This window comes from Sarcophilus harrisii, chromosome 4, assembly GCF_902635505.1.
Source record: "Sarcophilus harrisii chromosome 4, mSarHar1.11, whole genome shotgun sequence".
Lineage (NCBI taxonomy): Eukaryota > Metazoa > Chordata > Mammalia > Dasyuromorphia > Dasyuridae > Sarcophilus > Sarcophilus harrisii.
Genome location: NC_045429.1, coordinates 116,628,210 through 116,647,694, shown reverse-complemented (window position 1 = coordinate 116,647,694; position 19,485 = coordinate 116,628,210). Strand labels below are relative to the sequence as shown.

General features: G+C 31.0%; 1 protein-coding gene across 3 annotated transcripts in view; it reads left to right on the top strand.

Annotated features, from left to right (window-relative positions):
- Positions 1-19,485, top strand: part of EPRS1 (glutamyl-prolyl-tRNA synthetase 1) — a 68,200-nt gene that overhangs the window by 26,410 nt on the left and 22,305 nt on the right. For 2 of the 3 annotated variants that reach the window (XM_031937390.1, XM_031937388.1), the window contains 11 exons: positions 1,997-2,107; positions 4,437-4,573; positions 5,367-5,574; positions 5,872-5,984; positions 8,360-8,477; positions 9,573-9,929; positions 13,392-13,634; positions 15,267-15,497; positions 16,270-16,532; positions 18,364-18,415; positions 19,100-19,309. In XM_031937390.1, the coding sequence (XP_031793250.1) occupies positions 1,997-2,107; positions 4,437-4,573; positions 5,367-5,574; positions 5,872-5,984; positions 8,360-8,477; positions 9,573-9,929; positions 13,392-13,634; positions 15,267-15,497; positions 16,270-16,532; positions 18,364-18,415; positions 19,100-19,309 (2,043 nt within the window). The remainder of the gene's footprint in view (positions 1-1,996; positions 2,108-4,436; positions 4,574-5,366; positions 5,575-5,871; positions 5,985-8,359; positions 8,478-9,572; positions 9,930-13,391; positions 13,635-15,266; positions 15,498-16,269; positions 16,533-18,363; positions 18,416-19,099; positions 19,310-19,485) is intronic. The other variant, XM_031937389.1, reaches the window with a different exon arrangement.

Here is a 19,485-nt window from a genome sequence, read left to right as displayed (position 1 = left end):
ATTTTCATCTTCATTGAACTATTATAACAACAATATTAATAACCAATTAGTAATATTAAGTAACATTTCACTGAAGTTTATAAAGTACTTTATGTGTGTTCTCATCTCTGAACCCCTTGTGAAATACATATTAGGGGTAATAATAGTCCCAATTTACAGATGAAAAATCCTGAGTTTCATAGAAGTTTAATGATTTGCCCATGATCCCACAATTTATAAATACTAGATTTCTTAACTCCAGATCTAGTAGTACTTTATCTTCTCTACTCTACTGGCATTCTTTATTATTTATCTATCATGTAGAATAGTTTGAATTTCATAAAATATATTATTCTTGACATTGTAGAAAATATTTCAGATATAGATATGTAACTTGTTTTGTTACTCTGAAAAAGTTTTAAATAATTTAACACTGGGTTTTTTGTTCTTTCAAAACAAAAAGTGTCATAGCTTTGAAATCTGGAATATAACTCCAGCAAAGCTTTGCTTGCCATAAAGTCCTAAAATATATTATTCTATATACAGTTTCAAAATAAAAATTGTATCAAAATGTAATGACTTTATCCCTTATCACATATTAAGGGCTTAATAAATGGTTTTTCCTTAATTTCTAGCCCAAAAAGATGTATAAATTTTGTTACCTAGAGACAGATTATTTTCTTTGACATTATTATTGATATATTGTTTAAAGTTTAGTTAGTTAATTATTTTTTACCTTAGTACTCTTTTCTCCCCTCTCCCTTTTTTTTTTTTTTTTTTTTTTTTTTTTTAAACTTTGAGGGTATACTTTTTCTTCCCTAGAAAAGGTATAAATCATCAAATGTAAAGAGAGGTGATGCTGTCCATTTCTGGCATAGAGCTGTGAGCAAGAGTAAAGCTATGTAGAATTTTTCCAGCTCCTGAAACCATATCTTTCCATCATGGCCTGTTTATCATTTTATAAATTCCTAAAATGCTAGAGCTACCTGTATTTAAAAGGAAAATGTACCTGCAAAAAATGAAAAATGGATACTTTTTTAAAAAATAATGTATTATTTCGGATACCTACATGCACTTTTCATACAGTTGAATATATATATATGTGCTAATACGTATAAATATATACTACCATAATGCCTATTCCTAACATCATTACGTGTATATAACATTATTTCTAATTAACTGACCTCTGTGATGTTTCATCTAATGTGTTTTGGAGAAATCAGTTAACACTAAGTGGGATATGTTTATATCCTCTAATTGTTTTCCCTCCCATGTTTTTTGTATCCCTCAAATACTGTTGTGTTTTTCCTGGACAATTTTAAACTGAACTGTGTAGAAAAAAAAAAAGAAAAATAAAGACAAAACCTCAAATGTAGAAAACCCTTGTTCTGTTTTAAAAATAGAGTAGATTTAGAACATAGCTAGTATGACTATTAAAAGTAATTACAATTTACTGGCTTTTTAGTGTTGTATTCTGAAATTGCCTTATTATAGTGACCTAATGCTGTTCTGCTTTTAAAATATTTCTTAATGATTTGTTTAAAAGAAAAATAATCACAAAATATGCATATTTCTTTTAAAATGGGCTTTCCTACACCACTAACCTTTTACTACCACCCTCACCACTCAGTAGAAGTCTACTGGCAGATTTAGAATATTTATTTATAGAATATAATTATTTTCTGGTGCCCAACAGGAACATTTGTGCTTAGATATTTGAAGTGTATTATTTCAAATTCTTTCTACTCCTTTTTTTTTTCTTTTGCCTGCCAAGAATTTTTTTCTTTGAAAGTTAATTTAAACTTTTTGTAGTTGTGATTTAAATTTTCCTCATTCGTTTGGCATTTACTTGTCAGAAGAGAGTTAGCAGGTAAACAACAGTATATAAGTGCAGTAACAAAGAAAACCAGTTAATATTCCTTGTCATATCTTTTGATTGTATGACATTTTGATTTTGACGAGAGGATTTTTAATATAAGGTATTTATTCATTGTTCTTTTATTGACTTTTGAAGGTTATAGATCCCGTGGCTCCTCGATATGTTGCTTTACTACAGAAAGAAGTAATTACTGTGAACATACCTGAAGCTCAAGAAGAGATGAAAGAAGTGGCTAAACACCCAAAGGTCCCACTGTGATTTTGTTGATGTTTTTCTCTCTTAGGAAAATGGTTAGAGTTTAAAAAGAAGACATTGTGCTATCATTCCAGTAATAACCAATGGGAAGTTGTGGCTAGCATAATTTCTTACTGATAAACTAATCAGTAATTTTTTTTGGTACATATTTCCCTGATTGTAATATATGGGGAATAAGTTCTGTTTGAAATGTTTATCAGACCATTTCCTAAAAATTAGGCCCATTAGAAAAAGTTTATTTCTTCATCTGCAAATGTAACTAGTAGGTTAAACGTTGACTTGTAAGATCTTTTCCCACCCTTAAAATTTAATAATTCTCAGACATAAGTTTAATTGGTATCCCTTCCTTCTATTTCTAAATCTCAAATCCTATGACTATTGCCTTTCTTCCAGAGCTGTAGAACAGATGTTCTTAATCTGGGATCCATGAATTTTTTTCCCTTCTAATTTCATTTCTATAAAATTATCTTTGGAATCCTAAGTATTTTGTTTTGTGCATTTAAAAAAGATTCTAATAAGGGATCTAAAGGTTTTATCCAACTGCTGAAGTTGAGTCCATGACACACACAAAATTAAGACATCCTTATTCATAGAACATCTTCATTTGCAAGCAGGATGATGATAATCCTATCTACCTAGGATAATCCTAAAACCTATCTATATAGTTTTGCTGTATGTCAATCTCATAGATCATGAAATTTGGAGCTAGAGTGATCTCAGCAATCATTTAGTCCAACTCTATCATTTTACACATAAGAAAGGCCCAGAAGTCAAACAGGTAGAAAGCTGCAGAGCCAGAAAATCATGCAGAGTCGAATCTTACATTTGTACTTTTTCCACTGTTTCTAGATGATTAGATAGTATTCTCAACTACTTTTAATCATAGAAATTGAAATGTACCCTTTTCTGAACTTTTGATCAACATTTGTATTAGATGATGTGAAAAATCCCATTCTGCCCTAAATTTATCCATGTGACTTTTGCATTTTAATTAATGCTCTGTAGAAAGAGATTTATAAATAACACAAAATCACAAGTCATCTATATAAGACAGGGGGCTATGTAGAGCATTATATTATCATGATTTGACTACACTCAAGTAACTCTTAATTATCTCTTCTGCTTAAAGAGTGAGACATCGATGCTATAGCTGAAAATAGAATGAGCTTTGATTGTGCTTGTGGTACTGTTCTCCATAACTGTCTCCTTGCCACTCACTTAGGCCATAGCCATATTTCTGGTTAACTAGCCATGGTTAAACCATAAGAGTTTAATCCAATGATGTCAACTCAAAAAGAAATGGATTCCTATGGGGCACATATTGACTTCAAAATCTACAGATTATCATTATCCACGTTGTATTTAAACATTTCACAATTACATTTTAATCTGCTTTGGGCTGCACTCAGGAGTTTTGTCCTTTTATTTATAATGTCAATAGTTTTTAAAGTTTGAACTTTTAGGCAAAGCTTAATGAATCTTATTTATTCACTTTTTTGTTGTTCCTTTTCCAAATGCTTCCTACTGAGTGTCTGGTGCCAGATATTGGTAATGCTTGCCCAGTTGTGGTAGCAGAAACCTAAAGTAGACTTTCTTCATATTCCTTAAGTTTCCAAGATAAATTGTGATGTTCTACTTCGTACTTTGAACTGAAGATGCAGAATTTTCTTAAAGTTTCTACACTCACTGTCCTTGAAAAATTGTGCTGCAAAGCATGCTATACTTTCCAACTAAAATGGCCTTATCTATCAGAGTTGCTTCCATCATTGCACGTTTGTGTTCTCATCTTTTTTTTCCATTCCTGTGACAACAGCAGGGAGCTGGTATGGATGCAGGTAGCATTTCACTGACATTGGTAGTGAGTGATTGTAACTATTCAAAAGCTAGAACAAGTTTCATTTAAAAGTGTATTAGAGGAGCATTAACTTTTATAAAAGTATAGCATTATTAAGATAGCATTACAAAGAAACATAATTAGGGCACAGATTAATAATTTTTTTTTTTTTTTTTTTTTTGTAGTAGCATAGATTCAAAACAGAAAGGGACATTAGAGGTCATGGGATCATAGATTTAGGACTGGAAGGAATCTTGGAGGCCTTGGTATCCAACTCCTTTTTTATAGCTGAGGAAATGAAGCCATTGTCTGAGAAGGATTTGTACCCAGATCTTCTGACTCCAAGTTTTATCTTTTTATCATTGTATCATACTATCAATTTGTAAATAGATATACACCCTTGTTCATAATGTATAAAGTACTTGGATTCAGATTTTTATCAGTGCTATTTGTTATATTTATGCTCCTATTTTTCTTATGATATAGAATGTTGATGTAGGCCTGAAGCCCGTGTGGTATGGTCCCAAAGTGCTCATTGAAGGTGCTGATGCAGAGACCTTATCAGAGGGTGAGATCGTAACATTTATAAATTGGGGCAACATTATCATCACTAAAATACATAAGTAAGAATTAGTCTTTATTCTCAATTCTTAATTTTGAGATATTTCTGAACATTTACTTCTCGTGTGTCTGACCAGTACAGTTTTTCTTTTACTTCTTCCCAGATATGTAAATTGATAGATGTAGGAGTTACTTTGTTCTTGATTCATTTGCCAGTTTTATACCACTAAGATAGTATAGTTGTTTTAAAATGGAATGGAACAAAGTCAATAAAAATGTCCCATTGATTTAGTGCTCTTTTTTTGATCCAATGCTAATTCTAGAATGCACTTACAAATTGGATCTTCTCAGCATATTGGACAGACATAACATTTTTTATTTTAAGTGCTAGTTTCCTTGATTTAAAATGATTTATGTCCACATTGCTTTCTGTAATAAATAGTGGCTATAAATTTGGTTCTAGATTTATTAAATATAAGGTAGAATTAACATAAGGTAGAACTGGGACTAGTGGAAGGCAGATCCCAGGTTAGTAGGAGGGAGAACTTCTAAATAGTTTGTACTCAGGCTTCTGATAAAGGTAGAATTGAATTTGAGAGAGCTTCCTTTTCTGAGATTCCAATCTTCTATTTTATATATAAACTGAGTTTTATTTGCAATCTTAAATCTGAGTTTGTGTTAATTATAAGCAAATTCCAGATAATCATGAAGATATATTATGAGTACTTTTATCAGTAATTCATATTAAATTTTGTAATGCCAAATGGCTGGAAGTTTCTAATTCACTGAGCTGAAGATAAACATTATGGAGTTTCAATTCATTTTCTTCAAAATATTTTTCCAACTTCTGTTTAGGAATTCAAATGGAAAAATTGTATCCCTTGATGGCAAATTGAACTTGGAGAACAAGGACTACAAGAAGACCACTAAGATCACCTGGCTTGCAGAGACTGCAAATTCTTCTCTTATTCCAGCAGTGTGTGTCACTTATGAGCACCTCATTACTAAGCCAGTTCTTGCAAAAGATGAAGACTTCAAACAATACATCAACAAGAATAGCAAGGTTGTTTAGAAAGCAATTTTCATTTAGTTCTTGGTGCTACAGCTGAAAATAGAATGAACTTTGATTGTGGTTGTGGTGCTGTTCTGTAATTTTTACAATTTTTTCAAGTGGAAAGGGTGGTAGCACAGATTCTGAACAATTGATTTTTTCAGGATATCCTGAAGTCATCGGAATTTTTTTAAGCTACATAAGTTTCACAGATTCCATATCCATTTATCATATTTAAATATGTTCTTATGGCTTTTCACATGCTCAGATTTTGAGAAAACGTGTTTTCTTTTAAACTATTGTTTTTAGCAAGAAGAACTAATGTTAGGGGATCCCTGCCTTAAGGATTTGAAGAAAGGAGATATAATACAACTACAGAGAAGAGGATTTTTTATTTGTGATCAACCCTATGAACCTTTTAGGTAAGCAATTATCCTTGATTATCTTAATTATGAGTATAAATTCTATCTTTTTTCCTAATGGTAATGTCTTAAATAATCTCTTTCAAGCTAGGTAATTATCTAGTAAGTAATTAACAATTGTTCAGAATTTTAAATTGTCATATTTCTCTATTTAGTATTATCATTGGAATTATTTTACATAACAAAACTTTCATATTTTAGGAAGGCACATTTTTAATCTGAATAATGTTGTTTAAAATAGATTTTACATATTGAAATGGTTAGATTTTTAAAATGTCTTTTGAATGAAAATTGCTTTTCTGTTCTGATTCCACCTCTTAAATTGTTATTAAACTGCTTGTAGAAAAACTTTAAAATAAGTGCTAAATGAACATTTAGAATAACTTTAAAGATGAATAGCAGTTGCATTGGATTGTTTGAGTTTTATTAGGACTTATGATATGCAGTATTTTTCTTAAATTCTCTCTCAGCCATCTCTATCAGAAAATCAAAATTTGGTTCTTAAAGTACATTTAATCATTTTCATTGGCTAACAAAATGTTTCAAAGATATAATTTACCCTTGAGCAAAAAATACCAGTTTTTATTTTAATATTATTTAGAATAGAACTCTTATTGTTTATCTTTTTAGTCCTGACTTCATTTTATAGTCTTGTTTTGTCAATTGACAAAAGCATGAATAGTTTTAAATTAGATAATGGCATTTTGAATTACTTACTATCGAGGGAAGGGGAGTGAGGGGAAGAGAAGGAGAAAAATTTGAACACAAGATTTTATAAGAGTGAATGTTGAAAACTGTCTTTGCATGTATTTTGAAAATAAAAAAAAATAAAAAACTATTATTAAAAAAAAAAATGATGATGACCAAGAAAATAAGGAAGGTACTATGCTCTTAATTTTTTTTAACATTCCTTTTTTCCCTTGACTTCCTTTACTTTGTCTTTCACAATTCTTTTTTTTCTTTCTTTCTTTCTTTTTTTTTTTTTTCTTTTTCTTTTTTTTTTTTTTTTTGGCTGAGGCAATTGGGGTTAAGTGATTTGCCCAGGGTCACACAGCTAGGAAGCGTTAAGTGTCTGAGACCAGATTTGAACTCGGGTCCTCCTGACTTCAGGGTTGGTCCTCTAGTCTTTCACAATTCTTATGTGGAGTACTCACTGTTACTTCATCACCCATTCCAAGTAGGTCTATCAAGTGAGAGGAAAAGTGAAGGGAAAATGGCAGTGGGCATATGAAGCTTTGGGGATCAGCATATCTTTCTTGGGAAAATTAAAATTATATGACAGAATTTCTGATAGAATGTATTTTGAATGTAAGCGTTTTTATTCTGTGTCAATGTACTACTAATGTCATAACAAATGTTAAATATGCCTTTTAGCAATTTTATAGTGCTCTCTCTAAAAGTTTTTTTTTTTCCTGCATAAATGAAAAAATTGGATATAAATAAAAAGTTGATGTGTCATTATTGATTGGCCTTTTTGTTCCTTTAAAAAAATTTTTTCAAGGAGCAAGTATTTCTTTTTTATTACCTATCCATCTGTTGCCCTCTCCTATTAAACAAAAAACCGAAAAAACAAAATCTTGATGAATTTCTGTATCATCTAGCAAAATAGATTCCCATGCCAGCTTTATCTGAATATGCTCTCTTGCTGAATTTTTGAGTTTTATTTCTGTTGGGAGATGAGTGAGTGGCATGTTTTACCTTCATTCTTTTAGACTCAATACTTTATCATTGTTCATGAATCGAGTTCTAAAGTATAAATTATTCTCATTCTGCTTCACACTGCATCATTTCATAATGTCTTCCTTTTTTCCTTTTCATCTGATCATTTTAATATTTCTTGTGGCAAAAATAATATTTAGTTACATTATACTACAATTAGCTTAGCCATCCCCTAGTAGGAAAAGGTGTCCTTATTTTACAATTTGGGGCTATTACAAAAAGACCTGTTATAAATATTTTTATACATAGATCCATTTCCTCTTTGTTTGATTTTTGGGGAGGGGAATGTAGAGTCAGTAGTGGTATAACTGGACCAAATGGGTAAAATCAAGCAGTTTAGTAACTTTTTGTAAACGCTTTAAAATTGAGAGATTCTTAGAAAATGAGTAAAGTCATAAACTAATTTGTATATAGATACTTTTGTGAAATTTTAAAAAATCTCTAAGGATTCATGCATGTAGGCAAATGAACTATTATATCTTGAAATTTAAAAAGGTCAGTTTTTTGCATCTTTTAAAAATCTCTTATTCATTTAATTTGGATATTTCTTTTTTAATTTGTATTCAAGAAATTTCATGGGTTCTCCCCCTCCCTAACACACACACACACACACACACACACACACACACACACACACACACTATTTTTTATTTTAGCCCATATAGTTGCAGAGAAGCTCCGTGCATTTTGATATATATCCCTGATGGCCACACAAAGGAAATGCCAACATCTGGCTCAAAGGAAAAGACTAAAGCAGAAACAACAAAGAATGAGGTAAATGTGTTAATTTTTATAAATATGTTTTTAAATTAGCAAGAATTGTTTAGTACTTTCAATTTTCATATTAGGCAAATAGTGACGTCATATGAAAATGAGTGTGAACTTTAGATTTCTATCCTTAAATGTTTTTAAGTTAGAGTTTGCATGAGACAATATTTTTGTTAATTGAAAAATAATATTTAGAAAGTAGAAATGTTTTTGTTTTTTTTTAAAGAATCAAATAAAACAAGTTGTTCTTGTTTTAATTATGCTACTTTATGCCAAAATTTAGGGCATAAAGCCCTGTCATTCTAGGAGACATTTTTAAAAATGAAAATTGCTATTGATATTTATCTTCTTTAGGATAAGTTTGCTAATACACAGTTTTTTGAAAATTGATAAATAATCTTTTCATGATAATTTTTTATTCCAGCAGTTCCCTTAATAAGCAATTTAAAACACTTTAATTAAGAATACCAAATTATTTGTACATTCTACTTTCCAGCCTACCTTTCCAGCCTTTACTTCATTCATTCAGTTGTACAGCTATATTTCCTTATTAATGATTCTCATGTAAGATAATCCATATTTAGTCTCTATGCTTTTGTATTGGTTTTTTGTCAGGCCTGGAATTCATGTCACTCTCTCCTGCCTTTCAGCATCCCTAATTTTCTTCAAAGCTCAGATGCCACTTGCTATCTTAATTCTTTACCTGCTTTCCTCTTACCCCACAAAATCTTTCCTACTGTCCTAGTAAATATTGTTTCACATAATAGAATATTAGCTCCTTGAAATTAGGGACTGATTTGCTTTTGTGTTTATGTCTTTATCACTTAATACAGTACCTGATGCATGTGCTTAATGAATGCTTGCTGATTGATTGATCATGATACTTCATTTTCTTCCTAACGTAATTTTTTCTTCAGTACCATTTTACAGGAAAAGATTTCTTTTAGCTAAAGTTCAATTTTGCTTTAAAAAAAAAACCTTTAAAGCTATTTTTTGTCTAGAAAAGTTATATTTATGTGTTATGAGGATGTGTTTTGAAAAAATTTATTATCTGCATTTCATATGAACTACATGTTTAATTTTTGTTTTCTGCCTTTAAAGATAACTACTTTGAAAGAAAAACCTACACCACCTGTTCATAAGGAGCTTGAGACCCCAGAAAATGCTTTGGCCCTTTATAACAGAGTATCTGCTCAGGGCAATGTAGTTCGAGAATTAAAAGCAAAGAAAGCAGCCAAGGAAGATGTGGATATGGCTGTAAAGCATCTTTTGGCTTTGAAAGCTGAATATAAAGAGCAAACTGGCCAGGAATATAAACCTGGAAATCCTCCAACTGTAGTACAAAAAAATTCCCCCATCTCAAACAGTTCCTTTACTACAGACGATAAGGCTCTTTATGATCAAGTTGCTGCACAAGGAGAAGTGGTTCGTCAACTCAAAGCAGAAAAGGCCTCAAAGGTAAGATAATAAAATGATTAAAACATTTTAAGTGCGAGAACTAAATCTGAACATAATATTTTTAGATCCCATAGCTTAACTTTCAGAAACTTCAATTCTTGCAATTTGTAACATGTTATAAAGACTTAATCTTTTTTTACATTTCCTTGTCTTTAGCTTTGAGTATATAGGCCTGAATGCCAGATTATTACATGTCTAACATTAGCCAGTAGATCTGTAGACATCAGTGCTTGAACTATATTTCAAAGAATGATATTTCTCGGGAATTCCAGTTTCTTAGCATTAGTCTAGCCTTTCCCAGTTTTCAGGCGACATTTAAACCTTTCCAAAGAAAAGTTTAGTGATTGTTGTGTTTTAATAAGATAGCTATTTGATGATTTATATATCACAATATATAAATATATATATTTACAAAATATTCTCATTAATCTTATAATGTAATATGAGTATTACTAACCCTATTTAATAATAAATAAAGCAGTTACAAGTCAGTAAGTGAAAAGCTCAATCTTACTAGTTCTACTTCCACTATACAATGACACTTTAAAAATAATGTACTGAGTTGACATCTTATGATAATTATCTCTGTTGAGTATAATAGAATTCTCCAGTCATTGTAAACCACTTAATTTGAAGAGATGATTTCAAGGAAATAGCCCTGCATTGTAAGCATCAGATATCCATTTAATCATCAGGCTTGTTGTATCATACATAAGCTCTTAGATTTTTATTAACATGACTATATTTAGGCATTTTGTTTTCTGAAAATGTTGTGTTTTGTATGATTTCTTTAGGGATAAAATATTACCTTGATGCACAGTTCAACTGGTCAGAGTTTGACATAAGAAAGTTGCTTCAGGATATAACTTATAAGTACTCTGTTTTTCTTTTTTTCCCTTTTTTTGCTTTTAGGATCAGATAGGTGATGCTGTGAAAGATCTTTTAACTGTAAAAGCAGAGTATAAGCATAAGACAGGTCAGGAATCCTGGATATTTACCTTCAATTTCTTCTTGTAGTCAGCCTTCTTTTGTTCCAACTTTCTCCTTCCCTTGTTCCATAGATTGCAGAAACATTTACAACAAAGTAGTATAACAAGGTGAAGTAATAGGCAGATATTATAAAGATATAATAAGTGGCGTTGAACACAAGATACTCCTTGAGCAAAAATTATGGTCAAATTTCACGTTAAATTTCTGTGTTATAGTTTGAAGAGGAGGAAGAAAAAAAAAATTTCATTTTAAATAGAGATGTCAGTAAAGTCTAATTCATGTCATTATAAAAAAAATAGTACTTTACATTTAAAGTGAAATTTTAAAAATAGGAGACTGTTCACGTGCTAAAAATTAAACCCATTGACATTTCAAGGTGTTCAGGTGTTTTTAGGCCTTGTGAAATCAATAATTTTTATTTATTGTTGTAATGGATTAAAAATACAAATAATTTATGTTTTGTGTCAAGCCATTTTTGCTGTTTAACTAAAAATAAGCCTAATCTTTTGATCTTTTTGATTCATAGATCCTGTTTTTTTTATATTTATTATCCAAATGCTTCCTCCAAAATTTCATTTGAACAAGACATAAAAACCAATCCAGCTAATACTATCCTTTTTAGAAAACTGTAGTGCTCTAATTGATTTAATATGGATGAAGCTTTTTTTTTTTGTCAGTGATTAAAAATATTTTTGTTCTGAAAGGAGTTTGAAATGTGAAATCTTTTTTATTTTTAATCCCTGACCTCCCCCCTTCATCTTTTTTTTTTTTTTTTTTTAAGTTTTAGAAATTAGGTCCCCATTGTGTTCTGTTTTTGTCAAAGATAGTCTTTTGTCATGCAGTTTTCCCTTCTCTTGGTAGTTTGGAGTTTCTGTTATGAGCTTGGGTATTTTTTATGTTTATAATATTAAAATAGGAAATCTTTCAATTGGGTGTGTATTTCCTTCTATATTATAAACTCTGCTTAGTGTTTTCTATAAATTCTTATTATTTGCATCAATTTTATTTATTCTATATTCCCATATTTATCAAGGGTAATTTCTGAAGTTCCTTGAAGGTTTAATATATGTATCTCATATTTTAGCATATTTACTTACATATATACACAGATACATATTTACACACAAACATACTTACATACATGGAGATATACACATATTTACATATATATTTGCACTTATAGATCACAGTGTACTATATAATGTTTAAACTTAAAGATCCTTCTTTAAAAACGTATTTAATCAGCAATTTATTTAACTAAAACTTTTTACAAAAGATATTTGTTATTGTATAATCATCACCCTAATTTTACACATGTAGAAACTAAAATGAAAAGTTGCAGCTTGCTTATACTTAGAAAGTGTCTAAATCAATATTTGACCTTATGTCTCCTAGCTTCAAGCACAGAGCTAGTTTGCGTATCGTATTGCCCCTTATGTGTATTGTGCCCACAATGTCCAGAGCACTGTCCTGGATGGTTCATAGAAGATTTACAAGAAATAAAGACTACTACACGATAAAGAAATTCTTATCATCATCAATATTTATTGTCTTTTTGTGGTCTCGTTTACTTAGATTCCAAACTATTAAAAAGTTCAACTAACAGGATGAAATTCCCTCTTTCTTATTACCTTTCTTTCCCTTTTCCTTCCATCCTTGCCTCTCCACACCTCTTCCTTTTAAAATTTTACTTTTAATAGTCATTGTATCTTATAAAAATCAGGAATTTTTTTTAAAAGTGAGTATGTAGATATATATTTCATTCATTCTCCTATATCTGCTATAGTAGTGTTCAGTTATCATTTTATCAAAAAAAAATCAGTAATTGGTATTGTGATATGATTGAAAGAATCATTGGATGAGCAGGAATGAATGAATTGTCTTTTGGAAATGAAATGATATCTCCTGAGGGATTCACCAACATTGATGAAATTATAGAATCATTGAAATAGTTTAAAAATTGTGTGTGTGTGTGTGTGTGTGTGTGTGTGTAAAATGAGAGGTTTCGCCATATAATGGTATTTTTGTTATTCAGCATATTTCTTTGAAAAATGATAAAATCCATTTAGGATACACATTCTAGTTAATCAGAATATTTAGTTCCCCATTCACTATAAAATAAACTACTATGTTATTTATGTTATCACTTTGTCTTGAGTGTTTATCTGTCTTCATTTTCAATGTAGTCAAGGTTCAGTTAGAGTACTGTAAACTCACATCTCTCCCCCACTCCCTTCTACCCCAGAGAATGTTTGTCTGAATAATGTCTCATTTATTTCTTTACTGTTTGCTTTTTAGTGCAAAATAGAACTTATTTCAAATGTCCTTTTATCTGCAGAAATGATTAAGAAAATCATTTGATCTTTCTTGACATTTCTCCATTTTCTTCAGCTAACTTAAAAATGTGTATGTTTCATTTTTAATGAATATATACATAGATGTTTGACATTTCTCTTTTTTTTTCTTTCTCAGGATCAAGTAGATTCTGCTGTGAAAATGCTACTAACTTTAAAGGCAGAATACAAACAAAAGACGGGGCAGGAGTACAAACCAGGTGGTCTCCCTTCAGCTTCTTCTCTTTCTGCTTCATCTCCTCTTACTTCTTCTATACCCCCAAATACATGCTCAAGTTCAGTAGACAGTAAAACATTTTATAATAAGGTGGCTGAACAAGGAGAAATAGTCCGAAGACTGAAAACTGAAAAAGCTTCAAAGGTATGTTTATGGTTTGGGCCTTTAGCATATAGGTCAGCAGCTACCTTTTAATTTTATTGCTCAGAGAGGTCTATAGGGACTGAATGTGGATTACAACATAGTATTTTCACCTTTTTTGTTGTTGTTTGTTTGCTTGTTTGTTTGTTTTTTTTTTAATTTTTTCCCTCTTTTGATCTGGTTTTTCTTGATCAGCATGATAAATGTGGAAATATATTTAGAAGAATTGCACATGTTTAACCTATATTTGATAACTTGTAAAGAAAGGGAAGGGAGGGAGATTTGGAGCACAAAGTTTTGCAAGGATAAATATTGAAAACTATCTTTACATGTGTTTTGAAAAACAAAAAGCTATTATTATTATTTATTTATTTATTGTTGAAGCAATTGGGGTTAAGTGACTTGCCCAGGGTCACACAGCTAGGAAGTGTTAAGTGTCTGAGGTCAGATTTGAACTTGGGTCCTCCTGATATCAGGACTGGTGCTCTATTTACTGCGACACCTAGCTGGCCCAAAAAGCTATTATTATTTTTAAAAATTTTTATTATTCAGAAGCAGTTTATTTCTTTAGACTGACATCTTGTATTGCAAAAGTAGCAGGCAAGATATTGCATTCCCTGTCTTCTCCCATTGTTGTTATCTCTTACTAATATTAGGAATAATGAGACTAAATAAAAGGATCTTTAGATTGCCACTTGAAGAAAAGTTCTAATATCAAAGGCTGTGGCATACATATGTACGCCAGAATACACAAGAATGCAACTAAAATCACCACAATGATCATATCCTATAGTCCATACAATGCCTTACACATAAGCATTTTTAAAATGCATAATGGTTTATGCAGTTCATTTCCAGCTTTTGAAAGTAGAATTTCTTACTTTTTAAGTTGTGATTGGGCTACAGCTTTATTTTTTTCTATCCATGCTCCAGTGACTATGCAGCTGCTTTAGGAAATAGACATATTTTTTTAAATGGGCAATCTTTTTGTCTGTACCCTATATTTCCCCCCCTCTTTTTCTCTTTCTCTGGACTTGTGGGTCTGTATGTGTTACACCTCTAGTTTAGATTTCACTGTACACAAAACAAGATGTTAAATTTATAGATGTTCAATTTGTTTCTTGAATGAATTTTATCTTCTGAACTGAATGTGTACCATACATAACAATTCTATTCTTAATTTTGCTTTAGCATTTTTCCCTATGCTTTTAGGCCAAATGATTTAACTTTTCTTTGCTATGATAGCAAGGTACCATGGCTAACTTATTAGAGTTGGAATCAGGAAGACCTGAGTTTGAATTTAGCCTCACTTACTAAACTGTGTGATCCTGTCAAGTCACTTTAACCTCTTTCAGCCTCAGTTTCCTTATTCATCAAATGGATATAATAAGACTATCTACCTCAGTGGGTTATTTATAATGATTAAGAGAAATAAAATGTAAAGCACTTTCCAAACCTTAAAGTACTAGCTAGCTATTTTAAAAAAGGAAATAAAATTTACAAGAATAGTCTCCTGATTATTTCAAGATTGAAAAGGACACTCATGTTCTCTTGATTAAATTTCTGTGGTTTTTATTTCTTGTCCTCATAATTTTCCTTTTTGTGTGTATATTTTTGATTTTTCTTTTAATCCAGGATAAAATTGATGAAGCTGTGAAACTGTTACTTTCCTTAAAAGCTGAGTATAAAGAAAAAACTGGACAAGAATACAAACCTAATCAACCTCCATTTCAGAGTTTGGTTTCAAGTCCAACTAAAATCATTGAAATCAGTGGTCCTGACACACCTGAAGCTAAAGCGTTGTTTGACCGAGTGGCTGCCCAAGGAGATGAAGTTCGGAAACTAAAAGCTGAAAAAGTCACCAAAGTCTGCATTTATTTTTATTTTTTTTTTTTTTTTACAAAACACTCTTATGTTGTCATACATCTCCCTGAAAAGATAGTTTATTATTATGTTAACAGAACTAATAAAGTGTGTCTCATTGATTAATATTTTTGAAATGAGATAGACCATATGTGGAGGTTTTTTTTTTAATTAGAAAAAAATTTTTTAGAAAATATATCATACAATATGAGAGCAAAAGAAAACTGACCTGAGAATCAGAAAGACACAACTTTATGTTCTGCTCCAACCTTATATTGGCTCAGATAAGCCTTTCACTTGCCAGCATCTTAGGCAATCTGAAATTGTAACTTATAAAGCAAGTGTTTCACTGGAACTGCCTGGACTAAGGGAATCACAGATCTGGTCCAATAACAAGTGTGAGAGTGAGTGTGTGTGTGTGTGTGTGTGTGTGTATAACTTAGGCTATCATAGTAGGTATTGGGTTAAAAGGAGAATATATAACCCTGTTTGTTAAATTGTACAGTTTTAATTACTTTTACTTTAGATTCCCATCAAACAAAACCATAATATTTTCTAGTTTCTTTTCTTTGTATCTCAGCCACAGTATTAAGTAGACACCATAAACTATTTATTTCCATCAAAAGTTAATATTTTATTTAGACTTCCTTTTCCTTCTGAGACGTTTGTATAAAAATCTTTTAGGCATGCGCATTATTTGTCATAATGATTATTGTTCAGTGTATAAAAATTAATTTGAGATTCTTATTGGCTTGTATTTTCTGTTGTTTTAAAGGATAAAGTAGATGCAGCTGTACAGGAACTTCTTCAGTTGAAGGCACAGTACAAGTCTCTGACAGGAGTGGATTACAAGCCACTTTCTGCTACTGGGACTGAAGACAAGGATAAAAAGAAAAAAGAAAAGGAAAATAAATCTGAAAAACAAAATAAGTCACAAAAACAAAATGACAATCAAAAGAAAGAATCTTCTAAGGACCAAGGCAGTGGAATGTCTTCAAGTGGAGCAGGAGAAGGTCAGGGACCTAAGAAACAAACCAGGTAATGTGTGTGTGTGTATAGATTTAAATATATACATTACTAGCAATTTAATCCCCACAAAATCCAAGCAAGAAATTTTGGTTGAATCAAACTAATTTAAAATATAGTTTATTTTGGTCAGTGTGAGTTCTTACATATAATCTTAATGCTAACACAGTAGCACAAGGAATTAAGATTTGGTATAAACAAAAATTGGGGGGGATTAGAGAAAGGGGAGATTTTTTTTTTTTTTTTAAAGAAAGATGTGTAGGAGGATTTGGAACTTCCTTTTGAGAATTTTGAAATAAATGAGTTTAAATTTAAAACTAAAATTGTTTAAAGAGTAGTGAAGATGCACATTACCTTTTAAAGTCTTATATGTTTTACTTATAAACATAGCCCTTGTATATTATATTTGGTTAGAATGTACTTTGTGAAGAGATTTTCTGCATTAGAAGTTTTGAAAGTTGGGAATATGGCTATTAGCAGCATTTTATAGTTTTGTATTTAGGGACATAATGTGAAATAAACCGATTCAATCATTTTTATGTTATTGGAATCTGAACTCTTGAAATAATAAGTAACTTTTTAATTACAGTTTTCTTGTTTAGAGAGGAGTGTTTCTTAAGAAAAGTGAATTTTTTTTCTTTCAACTAGGATTCATAATAATTATCACACTATTGCTATATCATATTCTGAATAAAGAACTAAAAATGTAGAAATAGCTGAGATAAGTTAAAGAATAATCAAATGTGGGGCAGCTAGGTGGCATAGTGGATAGAGCTCCAGCCCTGAAGTCAGGAGGACCTGAGTTCAAATGTGGCCTCAAACACTTAACACTTTCTAGCTGTGTGACCCTGGGCAAATCATTTAACTCCAATTGCCTCAACCAAAAAAAAAAAAAAAAAAAAGAATAATGTGATGTGTTTTGGTTATACTTTCAAAAAATAGAAAGTTGTCAGGTAGAAAGAACTATCCTTTAAGTTTAAGAGAATCCATCAGGTTCATGCAAATTTAGAATAATGGGGTATATGTCCCAAGGTAAATTTGGAATGTTCAGTAAAGTGTCCAGCTGAGGGAATAGGTGGCACAGTGATTGGAGCACCAGCCCTGAAGTCAGGAGAATCTGAGTTCAAATTTGGTCTCAGACACTTAACACTAACTAGCACTGTGACCCTGGGTAAGTTATTTAACCCCAATTACCTGGAGGAGGATGGAAAAGATGTCCAGCTGATATAAAAATCCAGTCAGATATTCCAAAAGTGTTAAGTCTAACTTGTCTACTAATTTTAGGCCCAGTCTTTAGACCTCTGCTGGGTTACTTTGGCATAGTACCTACTTCGAGGATAATATATTCTCTCAGTACACTGAATTTATAGAGATGAGCAACAAAGAAGTACCCATATACAGTTTTATTAAGATTCTCATTGGAGTGACAACAAGAAAAACTGATAGGTTTCCATTGCTGGGAGTGACAGCCAGAGTTGGGATTGCATTCCATCACAAGTCAATTGTGACTATCCAAAAGAATCCACTCTACTCATCTATAACTAGCTCTTGTGCTTTACAACCTAGTAATACACTTTGGGCTGCCTGGCGTGGAGGATAAATAACATGCCTACCTCTTGACTTTATGTACTTTGAATCTTTTTGAATGGTCCTCTAAAGGTTTTTGAAATGACTACTTTAACAAGGATAGAGAGTACAGTTCCTCCTCTGAGAAATTGTTTATTGTCCTTGGTACCAACTATAAGTTGGTCTCTTCTGCTTAAAGTTATTTTTACAATTTTCTTTAAATATTAACAGTAGTAATATCAGTTGGGGATTTACTTTTGTTTTCTCATTTCTATAGATTGGGATTAGAAGCAAAAAAAGAAGAAAATCTTGCAGACTGGTTTTCTCAAGTGAGTGTATTCCATTTGACTTAAATTTATTTATAAGTTGAATTGAACTTGTGCTAACTATTATGTGCTAACTATTGTACATAATTATAGAAAAAGAAATTTGATTACATGTAATTTAATCTCATTTCTAACATTTTTTGGATTTTATTTTTCAGTGTATTGATCACATCTTTTGAATGAATTGTATAGTCTTACTGTTTCTTTTAGATTGTACTTGGGACAGGATAGACAGTATACATAGTTCTTAAATGTTTTTTGTGTGGTTTTACATTCTCTGTTAAAATTCTCTTCTGACATCCATGCGTTTTCAGAGGCTAAAATAGCAAAATGCAAATTCTGATTACATAACCTATGAAATTGTAAAAGGTTTGAGTTATAGAATCTGGATTTGTGTTTGAAAAACTGGCATAGTTTATTTCTGAGAGATTTATCAGAAAATTTGCCACAACTACCCGCAAAAAGGATCTACTAAAGCATGGAGAGGTTTTAATCTGCCTAAGTAGAATATATTCATCCTGATGAAAACATGTATCTTTTGAAAGTTTGAATTTGATTTAGAGCCTTTTGTGTAAATTTGAGATTAGAGTTTGAAGTTCATGTTCATAACTTTTTTATATTTCATTAATCATTTAGTTAATAGCTTTAGTAAGTTCTTTTGTAATAATGAATGTATGTTTTATAAAGGTAATCACAAAATCAGAAATGATTGAGTACTATGATGTGAGTGGCTGTTATATCCTCCGTCCCTGGGCCTATTCCATTTGGGAAGCCATTAAAGACTTTTTTGATGCTGAGATCAAGAAACTGGGTGTGGAAAACTGCTACTTCCCTATGTTTGTGTCTCAAGGTGCTTTGGAGAAAGAAAAGACTCATGTTGCTGACTTTGCCCCTGAGGTAAGTTGTTTCTTTTTTTTTTTTTTTTTTTTTACATGGTTGTTATAATCAGATTTTTAAAAAAAAAATTTTTCACTTATGGATATTGAATTTAACTTTTAAAAAGCCTTTAGTAAGAAATTAGGGGAAATGTGCTTTTTAAATAAATTATGTAGGAATGGTTTTATATTAATGTC